The 18,809-nt window shown below is 36.7% G+C and overlaps 1 protein-coding gene across 3 annotated transcripts in view; it reads right to left on the reverse strand.

The window, feature by feature from the left end:
- Positions 1 to 18,809, reverse strand: part of TDP1 (tyrosyl-DNA phosphodiesterase-like protein) — a 374,303-nt gene that overhangs the window by 290,776 nt on the left and 64,718 nt on the right. For all 3 annotated transcript variants that reach the window (XM_089797894.1, XM_089797893.1, XM_089797892.1), the window contains exon 4: positions 344 to 589. In XM_089797894.1, the coding sequence (XP_089654020.1) occupies positions 344 to 589 (246 nt within the window). The remainder of the gene's footprint in view (positions 1 to 343; positions 590 to 18,809) is intronic.

Raw genomic sequence — 18,809 nt, forward strand, 5'->3', positions numbered from 1 at the left:
TTACAGCAAGGTAATATAACTACTGCCCTTGCTTCTTCCCAGGACGGTACTGAATCCTCTTAGTGTCAAAGTCTCCACAGGCACACCAATAAATCTCAAGGGGAGGATAGAAGTAGATGAAGTTTTCGATATAGCATAGTGTAATGTTTTATTTATTTTGTAGTACAACTATGTATAATAGTCTCAAATTATCAACCTAATTTAAAATCTTTTATCATTTGCAAACAACATCAAATCAAAGCTTGCATTTATAAGAATGAGATTGCATACACTTTTGGCTGATCATTCAAATTAGAATTTTTAAAACAAGAAAACAAAACCAAAATCAAGAAAAACATAACACCTTTATCACATCACCAATTGTAACTGATCCTGTATTTGCCCATGTCGGCAAACCTTGAACATGCATGAGACGAAATGATGAAGACTGAAATTGTTGAGGTACATAAAATTGTTGAATTGGCTCGGATTGATCATTCTTCATCAAGTTGTCCACATCTCTAAGGCCTTGGCAATGGCCAGCATTGGTTGTATTCGTAGATGAACAATTCTCTCTTGAACCAGCACATACTTGTTCAATCTCAAAAGCCTGTTAAAGGATGAAAAATCTTGTTCAAAAAAATGATTACTAAAGGAATAAAAAATAATAATACCAATCATTTGTGTTATTACTGTAACTATTTATTCAAGGAAATCCCAAGCATGTCATAAGACACCTCCACTTCATTAGTATAAGCCAATAAAATCATATTACTAAGTTGTCATAAAGCACAACTAATGAACTCAGCTTGTAAAATCACTTTTTACACACTTTACTAAGTCACTCCAACAAGTTAGTAAATCAACAATCTTGATGAGGCTTTCCAATATCCAACAGAAAAGTCTAAATTTTAATATAATCAACAAGGGCATAAACAACATAAAGCTTTTTAAGAAGTGATCAAAAAGAGGAAAACTAGAGCCATTGATTACTTAAATATGAAATTTTCTGTCTAACCAATTATATGTCTCAAAGTTTCAATTGGACACATGGACAAGAAGTATATTCATAAAGCTTACAAATGTTGTGAGATTGATAATTTAACTTTATTCTATTTACAAATATTGCCTCCACGTTCCTTAAATATATGAGCCCCTAAGCTCACTTTAGACATAAACATCACAATATATTGATGCAGCAGTATCAAGCTATCAACGTGAACAATGATAAAGCCAAATCAAAAATAAAATAATATTTATCCCTTCTTGCACTTTCTCTTAGCTGCTAAAACTCTAAAATTTGACTTTCAATGATCTATATTTTAGTAAAAGACAATAAAAACATATTTCTAAGTTACTATAGACTACAACTAACAAACTCAGCTTCTAAAATCATTTTCTAGGTATGGATACTAAATCATTCTAAAGGATTAGAAAATCAACAATCCTTATGAGGCCTTTAGATATACAGAAGAGAATTCTAAGTTTGAATAAAATCGACTAGTACTTAAAGAACATAAAGCTTAGCCATCGATTATTTGAGGATGACATTTTTGTCTAATTAATTATTTATGTCTCATAGTTTTAATTCAACACATGAACAAGAAGTATACTTGTAAAGTTTGCAAACACTGCAATATGGGTAGTTTATTCTATGATAGAAAATGCCCACATGTTACTCCTAATTTTCATTTATATGCCCCCAAGCTCACTCTAAACATAAACATCACAATATATTGATGTAGTAGCATTAAGCTGTGAGCGTAAACAATGACAAAGCCAATCCAAAATTAAAATTATCAATTATCACTTCACGCACTCCCTCTGAGCTTCTATTACTCTAACTTATTGATTTGCTATAACTCTTAGCTGTTCTGTCATAAGTACATATAACACTATATGGTAAATTGATGTTGTATCTGTATTAAACAAAGGAGATGAAAGCTCCTTACATAAATTTACAAAGATGATATTTCTAAAAGAAATGTTTGTGAACTAAAAGGCGAAAATAGAAACTACTTAATAAACTAAAGACTATATGACCATTAGAGAAACATTATATTATTCTAGTACCCTCCCTTAATGGTCATCATTTAACTATTGTCTTTTGGTCACAAATTCTTCAAAACATTCTTTTGTTATTGAGACCCTCCCTAGATATGCAAAATATAAATGACCACAAAGCCAAAATGTTTCCATAAAAGAACAAAGGGTGCCCCCTTCTTTAGAAAGTTTTGCAAAGAGAGACAAGAGCATTCCATTGACTCTGCCAGTGAGATGTGTTTGCTACTAACCCTCCTCGAATCAGCAAAATAATTGACCAAAAATAATCCAAACATCATCCAACCTGATGCTGGATAACTAAGTTGCTCTTTCTTGGAGGTAGAGACAAACACTGAGAACAACTAGCACGATTTTGAGGAAAAATCAGCAAACGCTCCAAACTTTGCAGATGAGCATGATGCCCAAAAACAAACTGCAAAAAGCCACAATTTTTCAAGAGAAAATCGAAAAAAGAAGACATGATTTTTTAGGTGAAAAATCGATCAAACCCAAACAACAAAATCCGGGACATGGATCAGAGAATACAGAGCTTTGTTTTTTAGGAGAAATAGTAAAACCCAACATATAACTTTTAGGAAACAATTATAGACCTTTGTTTATAATTTTTGAGGAAAAATTATAAACAAACAAACGAATCCCACAAAACTTTGCAAATTACAGAATCAAAATATTTTTGAGAGACAAAATTATGAAAACCAATCAAGTAATTTTTTAAGGGAAAAAATAATGAAAACCCATAGGAAAAATCTTCATGCATCAAAACACAAAACTTTGCATGGTAAAACAGCATATGAAAAAACATGCAACTCACAAAAATCACATGCAAGTACATGCAACTTTCAAAAATCAAATGCAAGTACATGTTATTATAATAGTATCGAAGTGGTTTTCTCCCACCTCATAGGAAATTGGGGCTCAGTATATTAGTGAATAGTATTTATTTAGAGCTTGTTCAAAGATTGATAGTGCTATCAACATTATGGCTCAGAGATTCATTCTGGGTATGCACTATGCCCACAGAGGGCGTACTCCTCCACCTAGGGATAGAGAGCCTAATATTAATTTTGGTTCTATAGGTGACAAGGGTGTCGGTAGTCCGGGTGGTTCAGTTGGTACAGGATTCAGAGATGTTGCCACAGAGTCTGAGATTGACAAAGGCTAGAGAGACATTCAGGGACTTGCAAGTTTTTGTCTTGTATTTTGCCACTACAAAATGTAGGTAATAGTATGAAACTATTCCCAATAGAGTTTTGTGTTTCTTGGAGATAATTCATTATTTAATTGACCAAATAATTCATTATTTAATTGGCCAAAATTGATCAACCAATTGTTCCCAATCCATATAATGAATCCTTTTACTAAAGGCTATCGTCAAGTCTTTTCTATTTTTCAGTTTGTTAGCCTATACTTGATTTTTGAGGCCTTCAAAGTCCTTTTTGCATTTTTTAGTGTTTGTTTAGATTGTTTTAATATTTTTGTTTCCTTCAATCTCTTGCCTTCAGTTTTCCCTTTGATTTGGTATCTCTTGGGGCTTAATCGGAGTTATCAATCAAAAGATATCAGGGTTTAAGTGCCTAAAAGGTGGGTTCTCCAAGTTCAATTGAATATTTTAAAATAATGACCTTATATTCTAATGTTGAGTTGCACTTTTTGAAAAATATAACTTAAAATGACTTTATGTTATACTTTTAAGTTACTTTATCACTTTAGATTTATCATGTAAGTGATTATAGCCCACTTTATGTGATTATTTATTGTTGAGTTGCTTTTTAATTTTTCACTTAAGTGAATTTATGCACTTTATAGTCTAATTTAATGTTGAGATTTACTTTAATGTTTTATTTTAAAACATTTAAGGGAAATGTTACTTTTTTAATATATTAACACATCATATGTAAACTAGTTATTGTAAATATTGTATTTGACCCCTTTAAGTGATATTTGCTCAATAATCAATTAGACATGTGCTAGATAGGAAACTTAATTGATGCAACTTCATTAAATGTTCCTTTTTTAAATGACTTATATGTAAATGCATCTAGAGAACCCGATTTTGGCTTTGATATGTAATTGCATTGCATATTTAAAACAAGCAATCACTCCAAAAGAGTGTGAATTTGGCTTGGAGGTAGAGTTTTGGTACAAATACATGTAAGTGCATAACATGTAAATGCAAGGCAAGAAAACATGACATGCAATGGGCCCTTCTAACCCCAATTTTGGCCTATGGATGGGTTTCATGACTTTGCCTTTTATATTTTAAACTGGCATTTGATCATTCTCAACCCGAGTTTGCATTTGCATCTAAAAATGTCCCATGTAATGGCATGTAAAGACAATGATTCCCTTCTAAATGCAAATATATAACATGTAAAAGGGTTTGAAGACCCTAATTTTACTTGCAATATGACTTGCATGCATCCATGTTGCATATTTAAAACATGTGTTTGCATATGGAAACCCCAATTTTGGGCTTCAACTCCAAAAACACCTGAACACATGTCTTTCCCTTGCATATTCAAAACATGCAAATGCCCTTGGAGAGTGTAATTTTCTATTGGACTCACAAAAATGCATGCAAATGCCTTTGTGGAACACGTTTTTTCTTTGCATGCTAATACATGACATGCAATTGGTCTCCAAGACTCTGTTTTTGCTCTCCAAGGGAAAATGTTCAGACTTGAGCAATACCAATGCACATTTTAAAACATGCTATGAGGCTTGGAGAACCCGAGTTACATTGAGGGCATGCGTTTCCATCAAAAATGTCACATGTAAATACCTTTGTAGAATGCAATTTGGGTTGCAATACAAAAAGCTTGTATTTGCCTTGCATTTTCTATTCATGTGTTTGGAGTTAAGAGACCCTGATTTGCCTTGAACAAGTGCATTTACAACAAAAAAGTGACATGTATTAGCCTCCAAAGAACCCGATTTGGACTTGGGACGAAAGCTTACATTTACCTTGCATTTTCAATACATGTGTTTGGCTCTCAATATCCCTATTCGCTGCTCCAAAGCCACAAATGTTGATGCAATAGGGCATTCTAAACCCGACCTTGCATAAAATGTTGGAGAGAAAAGCTTTTCAAGACATTTGCATCAATTACATGCACATGTGGAGACCACGATCGGCCTTGTAGATGCATTTTCAAACATGGAAATCATTCCCATAAGTGCGATCAGCACTTAGGAAGACATGTGCAATCACAATGGCAATACCTTGCACATGCATTTGCATCTTGCAACCACAATTTGAAGCTAAACTTTAAATGTTTCAAAGATATTTGGTTACCATATTCAAATACACTTGGAGAATCTAGTTTTGGAAAAGACAAGTTTTTCCTAACTTCTCTTTCTTCCAAAATTTGCGCATTGCTCTCCAAGTGTGAGGATTCGATTTTGATTGTATTTCTTGCTTGTTTTGCACATTTTTCTTGGCTCTTTGTTATCCTTTTGCTCAAATGCAGCCCTAGTTTTTTGCATTAAGTTATTAAATAAGCTTGAAAGCTTTGTCTTTGCTGCAAATGCCAAGCTCTTCCATCTAAAAAACGAAATTGCATACAAAGTGAAGTACTGAAATTTGTCAAAGTTTGAGTCAAAGCAAGAGATGTGTCTTTTTTATTTTTAGTTTTTGTATATATTTGTTGCTTGTTTTGGTTTTTTTTGAAGAAAAGCTCAAGATTTTCCCCCTAGGAATGTAAGTGCATTTTCATGCTTTCATGTCAATCCATTTTCCAAACACATTCCTTCCATATTCCTTCACATGCAATTGCATTTTTACACACCCAATTGTATATTTACATCAAGTGAAAATGATGGATTTTTACCACTAATTGCCTCTCACAAACCTGATTTTGGTAAAAACCCACATTTTTAAAAACCAAAATTATCATTATGCACACATCCTTATGCTTCTAACTTGCATTCCTGGCCATGTGAAACAAAAGCCCCACTTTGCCCACATGTAATCCATCATTCTAAACCTGATATTGGTCAATTTTGCTCAAAATACAAGCTGTCCCATTCATTTCCAGCCTTCAAATGTGTTTAATAAGTATCTAATCCATGCTTCAAACACCTATCCTTCATCGATCCGTCACTGAGATTCAAAACCCCTCACGGATTCTATCCCATTGAATGATGTTTTCCCTCTTCGGAATGCTCATGTTGCAGCAAACTCTTCAACATATGTCAAAATTCCTTCAAAGAATAAAGACATCCTGTCAAGAAGATATGCTATGATTCTCCAGAAGCAATTATTCATGTGCTCTCCACTTTTCCAATAGCAGCCTTGGAACCTAAGTTTGTGTGGGAAAGCGCCAAGCAAAAAAAAAATCAATTAAAGATGCGGATTTGAAAGTTCTTTGTTTGCATTGGAACATCACTGAGAAGGTCTTCAAAGTGTCAAATAATTCAAAATGTGCAAATATGACAAAGAAGAACTTGCGACAATTGTGAAATGAGGAAAAGCTTGATTACATCAAGTTTTTAAATGACAATGGCCATTCATCAAAGAGAATCAAAGGCTATCAAAAGACGCAACACCATGGTTATCAAGGTGAATGCAATGGCACAAAACACAAGAACTTCCAATCCTGTGATCATTTGCGATTGCATCATCAAGAACAAGGCCTTTGCCAACAATCTACAGGATTGATTCATTCAAAATCAATAGTTTTAACATTTTCTTCAAGTGTAATTTTAGCTTTGTAGTTGCAGAAGATAGATTACGTGCAATCCAATTGCATGTAATCTAATTACACCAATCTTCAGTCATATAATCGAATAAATCTTTTTTCCTTTCTTGACTTAGTCAAGGTGGTTGTGTTTCCCCCAGCTTTTATTCCTCTCTCTCATTTTTCCTATATAAGGTGTAATAACCCCAATAGGTTATAACTTCTTCAAACACCAAAAAATCTTTATACTTCAGTTGTTTGACATTTCGTCAAACACTTTGCAAGCAAGCTCTGATACCACTGTAATAACCCTCCTCAAATCTGCCCTCAAAAATGTTGATGAAAGCTCAAAGAATTTCATCAAACAATTCACATACAAGGGACGTATGACTGATATAGTATTTCAGCTAGCTTCAAATGACTTTTTTACAATTTACATCAATGAAAATCTTGTGCTAGAAGACTACAATGGACTACACAATGATGTAACATGAGTGTGCTACTAATTTTGACAATATTCAGTGCATATATATGATCTAAGCATGAGAAATGAACACCTACAGCCAACTGGCATTTTTACAAACAGTTGGTAATCAAACTAACCAGCTGATAAATAATGATATTAAATTGCTTAAATGACACCAGCAACTATTATCTTCTTAATTGCAATGAAAATTACAATGCTCATGAAATATGGCCAAGACTTTGGCATTTACATGGATTACAAAATGATAATGCTGGTATAATGCACACTTACAGCTGAAAGCTTATAACACCCTAAAAAATAATACTAACAAAAGAACCTAGTTGTAGATGGCTGAAATAATTTCCTTCTATGCTGCCCTTTTTGCTTTGCTTTTTTCGAACTGCTTTTTCAGCCTGGTTTTTCGTACCCGCTTTTTTAGCCTGCTTTTTCGGTTTCGCTTTTTTCGGACAGCTTTTTTCGTACCCGCTTTTTTCAGCCTACTTTTTCGGTTCCACTTTTTCGGACTGCTACTATGTTGAATCTCAAGACCATATCTTTCAATGGCGTCAAGATTTCCAGCTTGAAGGGATTTCGTCCTCCAAACTATTGAGACATAATCTCCAGAAAATTTTCCAATTTCTTTGATATTTTCAAGCATGCATAAAAGAAGCTCTTTCATTTCTTTTATAGTGTTCTCACAAGAGCTCCATCCTTCGTTTTCTCAATGTGGGATAAAACATAACTCCCTTTATGTAACTTATGTCTCCAATGTGTTATAAAATAAAGGGGACTCTTTTAATTTAAATATTTCCCACAAACTATAGTCTATGCATTAATAAAGTTAAATATTTAAATTTAACTTTATAAAATAGCTTTATCAATGCATAACAAATCTTATTAATGATAAACAAGTCTCCTTGTCGATTTTAAACAATTACCATCGACATACTGCTGCCACTAAATGTCCGACCATGTCCAAGATGACTTACTATAAATAGTAAGTATGCCCAAAGTTGCCTCAAAATCCATCAGAAAGATCTGCAACTAAAACTATCTAGGCCAAATGGCCTCGAAGTCCCTTTAATGTCCTGGTTAGCCTACGGGACAGTGGGGAATAGGCCAACGACAACAACATGCTATGAATGCTTTAAAAGGGAGCATTACATAAGGAGTGAACCCCCATTGTAAAAATCATTTTTTATTTTATGCAAGAGAGCTCTACCAAACTTGTGCAAGCATAACTTTGATTGTGTCGTACCAATTTGGAAGAAAAGTGAATAAAAAGAAGCAATTGGATTCAAAGCTTTGAATAGAAGCAATTGCGATAGAGCAAATTAGAAGCTTTGACTGTGATTTGTCTATTGTCTTTGATTCATGTTACTATTGTATGTTTATTAGAGCAAGTGAGTAAAAGAAACAATTGGAGCCGAAGCTTTGACTAAAAGCAATTGTGGTAATATAAGACTAGAAGCTTTCACAATACATTATATTACTATTTGATACTCATGCACTTTGTTAGGTTTAAGTTACTTTCATGTCTTTCAACTGAAATAACTTATAGGATGATAACATAGAAATCATCTACTTATGGAAGTCTTTGCACCCCAATAGTAGTGATTTACTTTAATAGCGTAGAACAACAGGATTCAGATCCAAGCCGGTACGCTTTCATGCAGTCTTTGAGTCAGTGTTGGTTTATCAGTATCATTGTTTCCAATTTGTACATACAAGTGTAACTTAGAGGTTCTTCTTGCCCATTACCCGCTCCGCGCCGCGAGTAAGTGGACTCTTTCCTAAAACAAGAGGAAAGAATATTGATAACACACTTCAAAGTGCCTCTTACTTCTTGCTTACCTTGAGTTGATCCAAGGAAGAGTGAGAAGGTGGAGCCTTCCCTTTAAGGTAGGAGAAACTTTGTCTCACATGCTGCAGTTAGTCATCCTATTTTGCGACTGAATTTGCCTAAATTGTTGGTTGCAAAATATCTGCCTAAACTGTCAGTTGCAAAATATCCACCCAACAAGATATAGAGATGGCGACAGGGCTAGATTTGAGGATCGTGGCAAGATAGCTGACAAGGTTCACAGGACTAGATAGATGAGCACATATGACAGGCCATAGAGGCCCACATTTTTTAGACCCAAGCCAAATACAGTCAGTACTGAGTCTAAGGCCGCACCTTTTGCAAATGATGTAGTGGCATACTTTGCAGAGTGGGATGCTCTACTGCAAGTGATTAAGCAACATCTAAATTTTGATAGATTTTGACACATAAGCAAGAGCATTCTAGAGCTAGGCTTGCGTCCGATAGATAGAAGCCTAGATAGGTGGCTAGTAAGATGGTGCATCTTGATACCACAATAGCTACGGATGCGCAGGACATTCCATTGGAATCACCACATGATAGTGCTCAAGTGTTGGACACATTGAATGTAAAGTATGATTGGGATTCATGTCAACTTGAGTTGGATGATGCAGATGTTGGCATGAGTTTCCAGGATCATGCAATCAATGGTGATGCAGTGATAGTGATAGTCAAATCAGTAGCTACTTTCATGCCAATTGAGCCATTTGTTGAGATGTTTAGCAGCATCCATGCAGTTGTTGATGTGTGCACTGATGTTAATATTTAGAGTGATGTAGTGATAGTGTCAAGTCATACTGCAAATCAACGCATTGTTGAGGCTTACTTGGTGGCCAACCCTATGTCCAACATGGATACAACATTGACTTATGATAATCCACTTTTTGAGGTTGAAGTTGATCACTCACCTGAGTGGAGCTGCGCACAATTTACACTATGTGCAGATAGAGTTAAGTTTCCTATAGTAGCAATTGGTGATGATCGAGATTTTAGTGTAGTATATATTGTGGGAAGTGCATATAGCTTCATATTTGATCCTCATGTTCATATTTGATCCTCATGTACATGATATATATCTAGTGCAGAGCTTGCTTGTGCCTATGTTGGATTGTTACCAGGTTAGTTGGGTGGATAGAGTGAAGGAAAATATACTAAGATTTCCTTTGGAGTTAATTCTTTGGTGATGCCCTGACTTCTACTTCATCAATGTAGGCTCAAGGTGCTATGTTGCAGGTTATGTTGTCTGTCGGTTATGACTTTAACAAATATTGTCATCGGTAAAATTGTATATTAGCCGACGGGGGGTTTCGGGAAGGTTCTTTTTATGTAGCTGACAGGCCCTTTGGTAATTGTCATGTAGCCAACGGACCCCTTCGGAAGGTTCTTCGGAAAGTATATATACACCCTTCGGAACATTGTAATGATCAGGAATAGCATAATGTAATGTCTCTAGCATATGCAAATAAGAAAACGAGTTTTGTTGTTCTTATCTATTGTCTATATGCATTAATTCATTTACCCCATACGGTAAACATTTGGCGTTGTTGCCCGATGGACCTGGTACGAAGGCAAAGGAATGAAACAAAACAGGAGAAGAATGAAACACTCCGAGTCTACGCCAAGAAATTAAAAGACCTAATAAATAAAATGGAAAATAAGCTGGCTGATGGGCTGCAAAAAAGATGGTTCATTGAAGGCCTACACCCGAAGTTGTGGAAGAAGATGAAGATTGTGCTGCCATCGTCATACACTGAAGCATACAATTGGGCGATAAACTTGGAAAGTGAATAGAAAACAAAAAAGAAGAAGAGTAGCTCATCCGAGTTAGACAACAATGCGTCTTCGGAAGAAGAGAGCAGCAATGACGAAAAGGGCGTCAAAAGGTCCGAGCTCTCCAAAAGGATATGATCCGAATGATGAAAGAATTTAAGAACATGCAGAAGGAGACCAAGGGAAATGAGCTATGGTGCACAGACTGCAAGACAGAAAGCCATACGAAGGGATCATATCCGAAGAACCAGTTCTACGAGATCAGCCAGATCATGGGACATTCCACAAAGGAATGCCCGTTCAATATGAAAACAAGAGGACCTCAACAAGTGTTCCTGACACAGGAGGCTTCCGCGTCAGAAGGGAACGGAAACACCAATACGGAGGGTGCCACCTCGGGAGGGTACCGAAATAATAGATGAGGGCAAAACAACAACAATGCCAATAATAATAGTGGGAACTGCAGCCGGATTCAGTACGATGCGAATGCCCATCTAATGGTACAATGCTGCGCATGCAATTTGTGGGGCCACTTTGCCCGAGATTGTACAATGGCAAATGCACCAAAGTTGTTATGGAGATGGTGCAGTCCTGGAGATCATGAAGATGCCAAGTGCCCGAAATCAGGAGTGAATTTGATCACCATCAGGACGGATGAAGAGGAGGTTCTGGCAATCACTCGGAAGCAAGCAAAACTATACCTCAACCCAACAGAAGAAAAGAAGAGACTGGGGGAAGCACGGGCAGAAATCCAAAAAGCAACGCAAGTGGAGAAAACACATCTGAAGGACACTACCAGTACCTCAGCAAGGAATTGTGCGAAACAGAACATCGTACGACAGATATTACAAACTGAAGTACCCATCAAAGTAAGCGACCTACTGCTCTCAATGCCTCAACTCTGATCAGCACTCACAAACATCGCCCCAATAGCTAAATTACCGGCAGAACATGGAAGGGAGAAAGAAAGTGGCGCAAGTGTCGAGGATCTAATGCTACTAGCCCTCTCATCCGAACGACATCTGGTAGTCGTCAAAATGGGAATTTGGGAACTGTCCTAACAGACATGATTGTGAACGGAGGGTCCAACGTGAATGTGTTACCAGAGGATACCTGGAAGAGGTTAGGGCAGCCAACATTGTGGCCACCTACATTCCAATTGCTAATAGCGAACCAACACGGGATCAAACTATTGGGAGTCCCGATGGCACAGCCCATGACTATTGGAACACAACCGTTCCTGCTGGACTTCGTCATCATCCCGCTTAAGAGGAATGTAATGTCCCTTTTTTCTGAGACATTATAATTCTTTGTGGCTAGCTCACTTCGCCTAGGTTTTAGGGGGCGAAAAGGTTCTTTACAGGGTTCAGTTTGAGATGTGGCCTAGACATTGCCAGTTCTAGACCCATCAGAGCAGTTTTGGCAAGTTGTCCAGATGCTTACTATTTTTAGTAAGTGATTAGAGCTCAGTATTTTTGGTACATCAATGTTGGGTTGGAAGCATCTCGCCGAGAGCTTTCCAACAAGCTTATCTGAGTTCATTTGGTCAATTATTTTAATGCCTGACGATTTTATGGTTTATTAAGTGACTTTGAAAGTTTATTTAACTTGTCACTTTATTTTTAAAAGTACTATGTTCATTTAAGTGACTAGAGGACAAAAAGGTGCTTTATCCCACATTGCTTAAAGATGCGTGCATCCCATTGGGAAAAGTGATAAAGGTACAACAGACTCTACATGGGAGGATATGAAGATTATAGTATTCAAGCAAATATTAATCTGGGAGCTGGAAACAGTTGCTAGTTATTCTTTGAGGACGCAAACCCTTGAAGAAGTGTTTGAAGGTTGGACGCAAACCTAGCCTTCTTACAGGTTTCATTTACATTTCCAATTTGACTATCATTTCTGTTTATAAAATTGGATTACCTGAGTTGTTGCACGTAGTAGTGCATTTGTGGTTATTGTTGTAATTCCTAGTTTATATAAGTATTTCTAAATATTGGAGGAAATAAACGAACCTTTCTGAGTTTTTCTTGTGTTGAAATCTACTGGTTATAAATCTATTAAGTTCTAGCAATTGTATCAAGTGTTGGTTTTCTATTCGGTTTTAAATCTGCACCTTATATCACAAGATTTAGGGAAAATATCTGGAAGGGGATATTACAGTGGTATCAGAGCCATGTATTTTGCCAATCTGTGTGGTTATCGAAAATCGTCTATCAAAAGGTTTATCAGAGAAAAAGTTTTAAGAATTAATTTAAAATCCGACTAAAGTTCACAGAGATTGTAGGAAACATTGTTGATCATCAATCTTGTGGTGGTTTTGCAAATAGATAACTTTGCTCTTTATGATCGTCTGATTAATAGGGGTTACAGGGGTTGCCGTGGCACTGTGTTCCTCTTTGGTATGTGGAACTTGGTGTTGAAAATCTGAAGAATCTGGAGTGCTGCTTATTTGTACTCTTCCCTTATCTATCATATATGTTAGCTGAGGGCTTTGGCCTTTCTGGAATCGTCACTATACTGTTCTGTGGAATTGTTTTGAAACATTATATATTTTCAAAATTATCAGAGAAGTCTCAAACTCCAACAGCTGGAATTTTTTGAAATAATCTCATCTTTGGCTGAGATTTGGGTAGAAAACACGCCCAGATTTTGTGGTCAGGATTAGGGAGACGTGAGGTGAAAAAGATTTTTTTTTGGAGGTGGATATACCAAGTTTGAGGGCATTATTTCACAGGCTATTGGAAATAATAATGATGCGTGAGATATGGATAACGTGGCATATTGAAGTCATTAGCTTCACTGTCAACTGGTAGGGCATTCGTGATTCAGTGTGAAAGCCACGGGTTTCTTTGAGGCGCCAAGGGCATTCCAGAAGCGTGTAATAGAAGAGTTGACTCCAATCGCAGGTGTGGCATTAAGGCCATAAATTATCAGTCGCACCCATTGCTCACGGACTGTCAGCGAAGTAAGGAACGTGAGTGGAGATATTTGGCGGCTTAATGGGTTTTCAGTTACTGGTAATCAATTACTGAGCTCGTGAGCAGTATTACTAGTGGCGCAGCAAGTTTTTCAAGGGTTATTGACGGGTTTTGAAGGTCGCAGGAAATCTCTTGAGCCTGTACTCCCCCGTCCAGCGTGTGGAAACTCTCGACTGTTGAAGTTTAAACTAGTGTCGCATGGATTGTAAACGTTGACTTATTTTGCTAGAGTTTTCTTGGTTAGCGTCAAATGCAAGTGTATGACTGTGTAAATGACATTAGTGAAACTCCTCTGCAACTAAGTCAAGTATTATTTCATTTGGAAGTGTGTGAATTAACGAGATGGATGCATAGCTTATTGCATAAGGGAAATATAAATACATGCTCGGGTCCCAGCGAACAGCAACTTAAAGCATATACAGGTTGCATCTACAGGGTGCTTGGTAACTGTTTGGCTAAATTCCCCCCCAATGATATAACTAGTATTTTGATTTTACATCTAAAACAAGACCAGTATCATATGGCTAGAGCAGTTTGAGTATGTTTGAAAACTGTTTGATGTAATTCCTATCCGCAGTGATCAGTAGTTTGAACTCATAACTAGGACAGAGAATATTTCCTTGATTACAGGGTGCTCGGGTACAAACCAACATCCTCAGTCTTATCAAAAGAATATGGGTCTATCACTCTTGCCAGTACAATTTGATATTATTGTTAGACAATCTCTGTTGTAACAGTTGTTCTCTGATTTAAAGTCATGCCCAATTGGAGAGAATGAATATTCAATTCAGTGATACCATTCTTTGTTGAAATCTGGAAATGTTATTATGCTCAATGTGTTAGATTTCTAGTATACAATTTTCATATGCAATAGTTCAAGCTGTGTCAAGTACTGTTCTGAATGTACTTGAGAGTGTGGTATAACTGTTTAACGAATTTTCAGTTACAATTCCGAACTTTCTAATTTAAAATTAATCCAGAATATTACAGTATGGGAATCCTTGGTGTTATTAATGTTTTCTAAGGACAGTGGACCCAAAAGGATGCTAGGATTGGTACAGGCATAGATTCGTTTTATGAGTACCTTCTGAAATCTGTGGTGAGATCATTTATAGGCATTGAAATTCGTTCCGTAAGTCCATTATTATTGTTGTGAATTGGATACTCAAAGACTGCACTTTCGGTTATATGAGGTCATCATCAGTGTAACTCATCCAATGGTAGGTCACTTGAAATAAGAAAGGGATCAGTTGCCACAGTGGCTGCATATAAATAAAATGATTTTAACAAATAAGGCCAAAGAATTAAAAAAATGTATAGCAGCCAAACAAGGGTCAGTACAGTGGTTTCAATCCAAGCAAGAGAGCAAATTTTTTGTGTGTGTTAATCTAAATCCAATGATGATGCTTATGATGAATTAAGTGCTTAAGAGTTGGGGAATAATTTATTCACAGGGGCTGATTGTGGATGCTGATACATACTGCAGAGACCTCTATTGCAAGTAGATTTACTTTCATTGGTCACCATTTGAGGCTAAGATTAAGTAGTCTGAGGGTTATTTCCTTCCTTTATCAATCCAGTTCATTCCTATGATCGGGTTGTAGTTAACATCTACTAAACAAATTTGCAAATGGAGAAAATATATGGTGACAAAAAGGTCAAGGAGGACATGGTTAAGTCACAACAACGGATAGCCAAAAAATTTCCAGTTTGATATGAGGACTGAAATAATGAGCATATATGATGGGTACAACAAATTTCCTCAACAGATTCAGAAAGAATTACCTTTCATGGACTATGTTGACTCTCAGCTAGAGCTGCAAAACCAGCCGGATATGATAAGAAACAAATACCTTGAATTGGCTCGAGATCTCCTTGCAGAGTACAGTTACAAAAATTTGCATAAGGAGGACATTAATCAGCTTGATAGTAGTACTGAAAAACAAGAGCAATCTTTGCATGCTAATATACAAAACAATAATAATGGCAACTTCCCTTCATATTCAAACAAGGAAAACACCAGCATTCTATTTGGCGACATGGAAATTAACTTGGATAAATTCTACTGTGATACTAAGCTGGAAATTACGTCAAATATTGAGGAGGAGCGAAGGGACTCCAATGTGGACAAGATAGTTGATCCAGCACACGTTGAGTTAGAGGATATCTCTGAAACTGTTGTTCCCCTAAGTGATGAGAAATCAGAAAATTCTTTGGAGAACAGCCCATTCGTGTTTGAAGGAGATTGTCAAAAACCATTATCTTTCTTGGACTTATTGGATATGTTTTTGGTCAAAGAGGACAAACTTGTCCAAGTGTTGACAAGGATGGAAGAAGCTTCTAATTTGGTTGAGGATCTCATGCGAAAGATTGTGATAGAAGAGAGGCATGGAAATGTGTGTGGTGTCACAAGTCCTCTCTTACGAACTATTTTTGAAACCTTGAAAATGATAAAATATGATTACTTGCAGCTTTTAATGGATAGAGATCTAGCAATTAAATTTGGGAAGGACAAGGAGAGTAAAATAGATGAGCTATGCCTTCAATTGAGCTTAGCACATTACACCATCCACAAAGCTGAAAATCAAACAAGTAGGGCAGCTACTTATGAAGAAGATAACCATGGTTCAAGGGCACAAGAAATCACACAAATCATTGAAGTAATTCATAAAATGGGTAGATGTGAAGGCAAACAATGTGATTCAATCACGTGTTCCCCGTTTGAGACTTTCTATGGTAAGAACAATTTTATGGATCAGCAAGTTGATAAGACTGAAAATTCTGATTTTTATGACAGCAGTTGTACATTTTTACAGGAGGACATGTTTAGTGATACAACAAGTGAGGATAATTCAGAGTTTTCAAGTAATGGTGAACCTTCCTTTTATGAAGACCTTGACATGAACGAGAGTACTCATGGTGGAGTGGGAAGTTCAAATTTATCCTTTGCATGCACTGAGGGATTTTTTAGCTTACCTAGAGTTTTATCACCTAGTTCTTATGAGATGGTCACGAACTACTTATTGATTGGTGATTTTACTTGTTAGTATATTCCAACTATTAGTGGTTTGTCGGTGTATGATGGTAGTATATCCGCTGATTCTATTTGGCTTTTAAGGGTTAATGAGTTATTTGCAGCTAAGTGGGGAGAGCATACATTACCCTACGTACCACATGAGGCGTCTACATTTTGTACTCGGCAATATACTGGAGATAGTGTTAGCATTCATGATGTTGGTGATTCACCAACCACTCTTTCCTTTACCCAGGATCATGTTGATTGGGTGATCGGGGATCCAAGTACTAATAGTATCTTACATCTGGTGGTTTATGCTGCGTTGTTACACAATCACAGGGTTATGATCTGTGTGTTTCAGCCTTCTGACATATCAGAGATCCAGAGTTCAGGATTACTTTGTTTTCACTTGGGTGATATAGTGATTGAGTTAGATTGGCCAGATCTATCATTATCATCAATACAAATATTGCAGGGGTGGTACAGTGGTACATTGGTGCAGATATTACAAGAGTTGGTCAGAGGTATGTTAGACAACGCACAAGTTCTCACTTGGGATCCAGGGAGAGCAACCTTATGTATTGCCTTTCATCGGGGAGCTAGGAGGAGAATTTGGATGTTATCATCTTGTGGAGGATATTGGCATAGTGTCGAGCTCCCATTTTCACTTGACAGTAGAGACTCACAGGGTCACTCATGGAGTGAGACATTCATTATGACTGAGGGTATGGGTACACAAGGCAACAGCAGATGCCAGTTGGTGACCCTTAATGGTGAACCTTGGGACTCAGGCATTTAGTTATTTGGCACATCGATTCCTCTTGTATTGTTTCGCCATTCGAGATTTGAGACAATGCATGCTGAGTTACATCGACTGAGGAGTAGAATCGCCTTCTCAAGGCGAGTTTGGGATCCTGGCATTTGATTTCTGCAGGTATGAGCGGATTGCTTGAGGGCAAGCAATCTTTGAGAGGGGAGGCTTTGTAATGTCCCTTTTTTCTGGGACATTATAATTCTTTGTGGCCAGCTCACTTTGCCTATGTTTCGGGGGGCGAAAAGGTTCTTTACAGGGTTCAATTCGAGATGTGGCCTAGACATTTCCAGTTCCAAACCCATCGGAGCAATTTTGGCAAGTTGTCCAGATACTTACTATTTTTAGTAAGTAATTAGAACTCAGTATTTTTGGTACTTCAATGTTGGGTTGGAAGTGTCTCGCCGAGAGCTTTCCAACGAGCTATTGCACGAGCTTATCCGAGTTCGTTTGGTTAGTTATTTTAATGTCTGACAATTTTATGATTTACTGGCTAAGTGACTTGGAAGGTTTATTTAACTTGTCACTTTATTTTAAAAAGTACTATGTTTATTTAAGTAACTAGAGGACAAAAAGGTGCTTTATCCCACATTGCTTAAAGATGCGTGCATCCCATTGGAAAAAGTGATAAAGGTACAACAGACTCTACATGGAAGAATATGAAGATTATAATATTCAAGCAAATATTAATCTGGGAGTTGGAAACAATTGCTGGTTATTTCTTTGAGGACGCAAACCCTTGAAGAAGTGTTTAAAGGTTGGACGCAAACCTAGCCTTCTTAGAGGTTTCATTTACATTTCCAGTCTGACTATCATTTCCATATATAAGATTGGATTACCTGAGTTGTTGCACGTTATTGTATTGCTATTGTATAATACAGTAGTGCATTTGTGGTTATTGTTGTAATTCCTGGTTTATATAAGTATTTCTGAATATTGGAGGAAATAAACGAACCTTTCTGAGTTTTCCTCGTATTGAAATCTGCTGGTTATAAATTTATTAAGTTTTGGAAATTGTATCAAGTCTTGGTTTTTTGTTTGGTTTTAAATCTCCACTTTATATCACAGGATTTAGGGAAAATATCTGGAAGGGGATATTACAAGGAAAGGATACGATGCCATTATGGGCCGAGGATGGCTCATACAAGCCAAAGTTAAACATGACTAGAAGAAGAA

Source organism: Cupressus sempervirens, chromosome 8, assembly GCF_028749045.1.
Source record: "Cupressus sempervirens isolate cs-2001-9-10 chromosome 8, ASM2874904v1, whole genome shotgun sequence".
Classification (NCBI taxonomy): domain Eukaryota; kingdom Viridiplantae; phylum Streptophyta; class Pinopsida; order Cupressales; family Cupressaceae; genus Cupressus; species Cupressus sempervirens.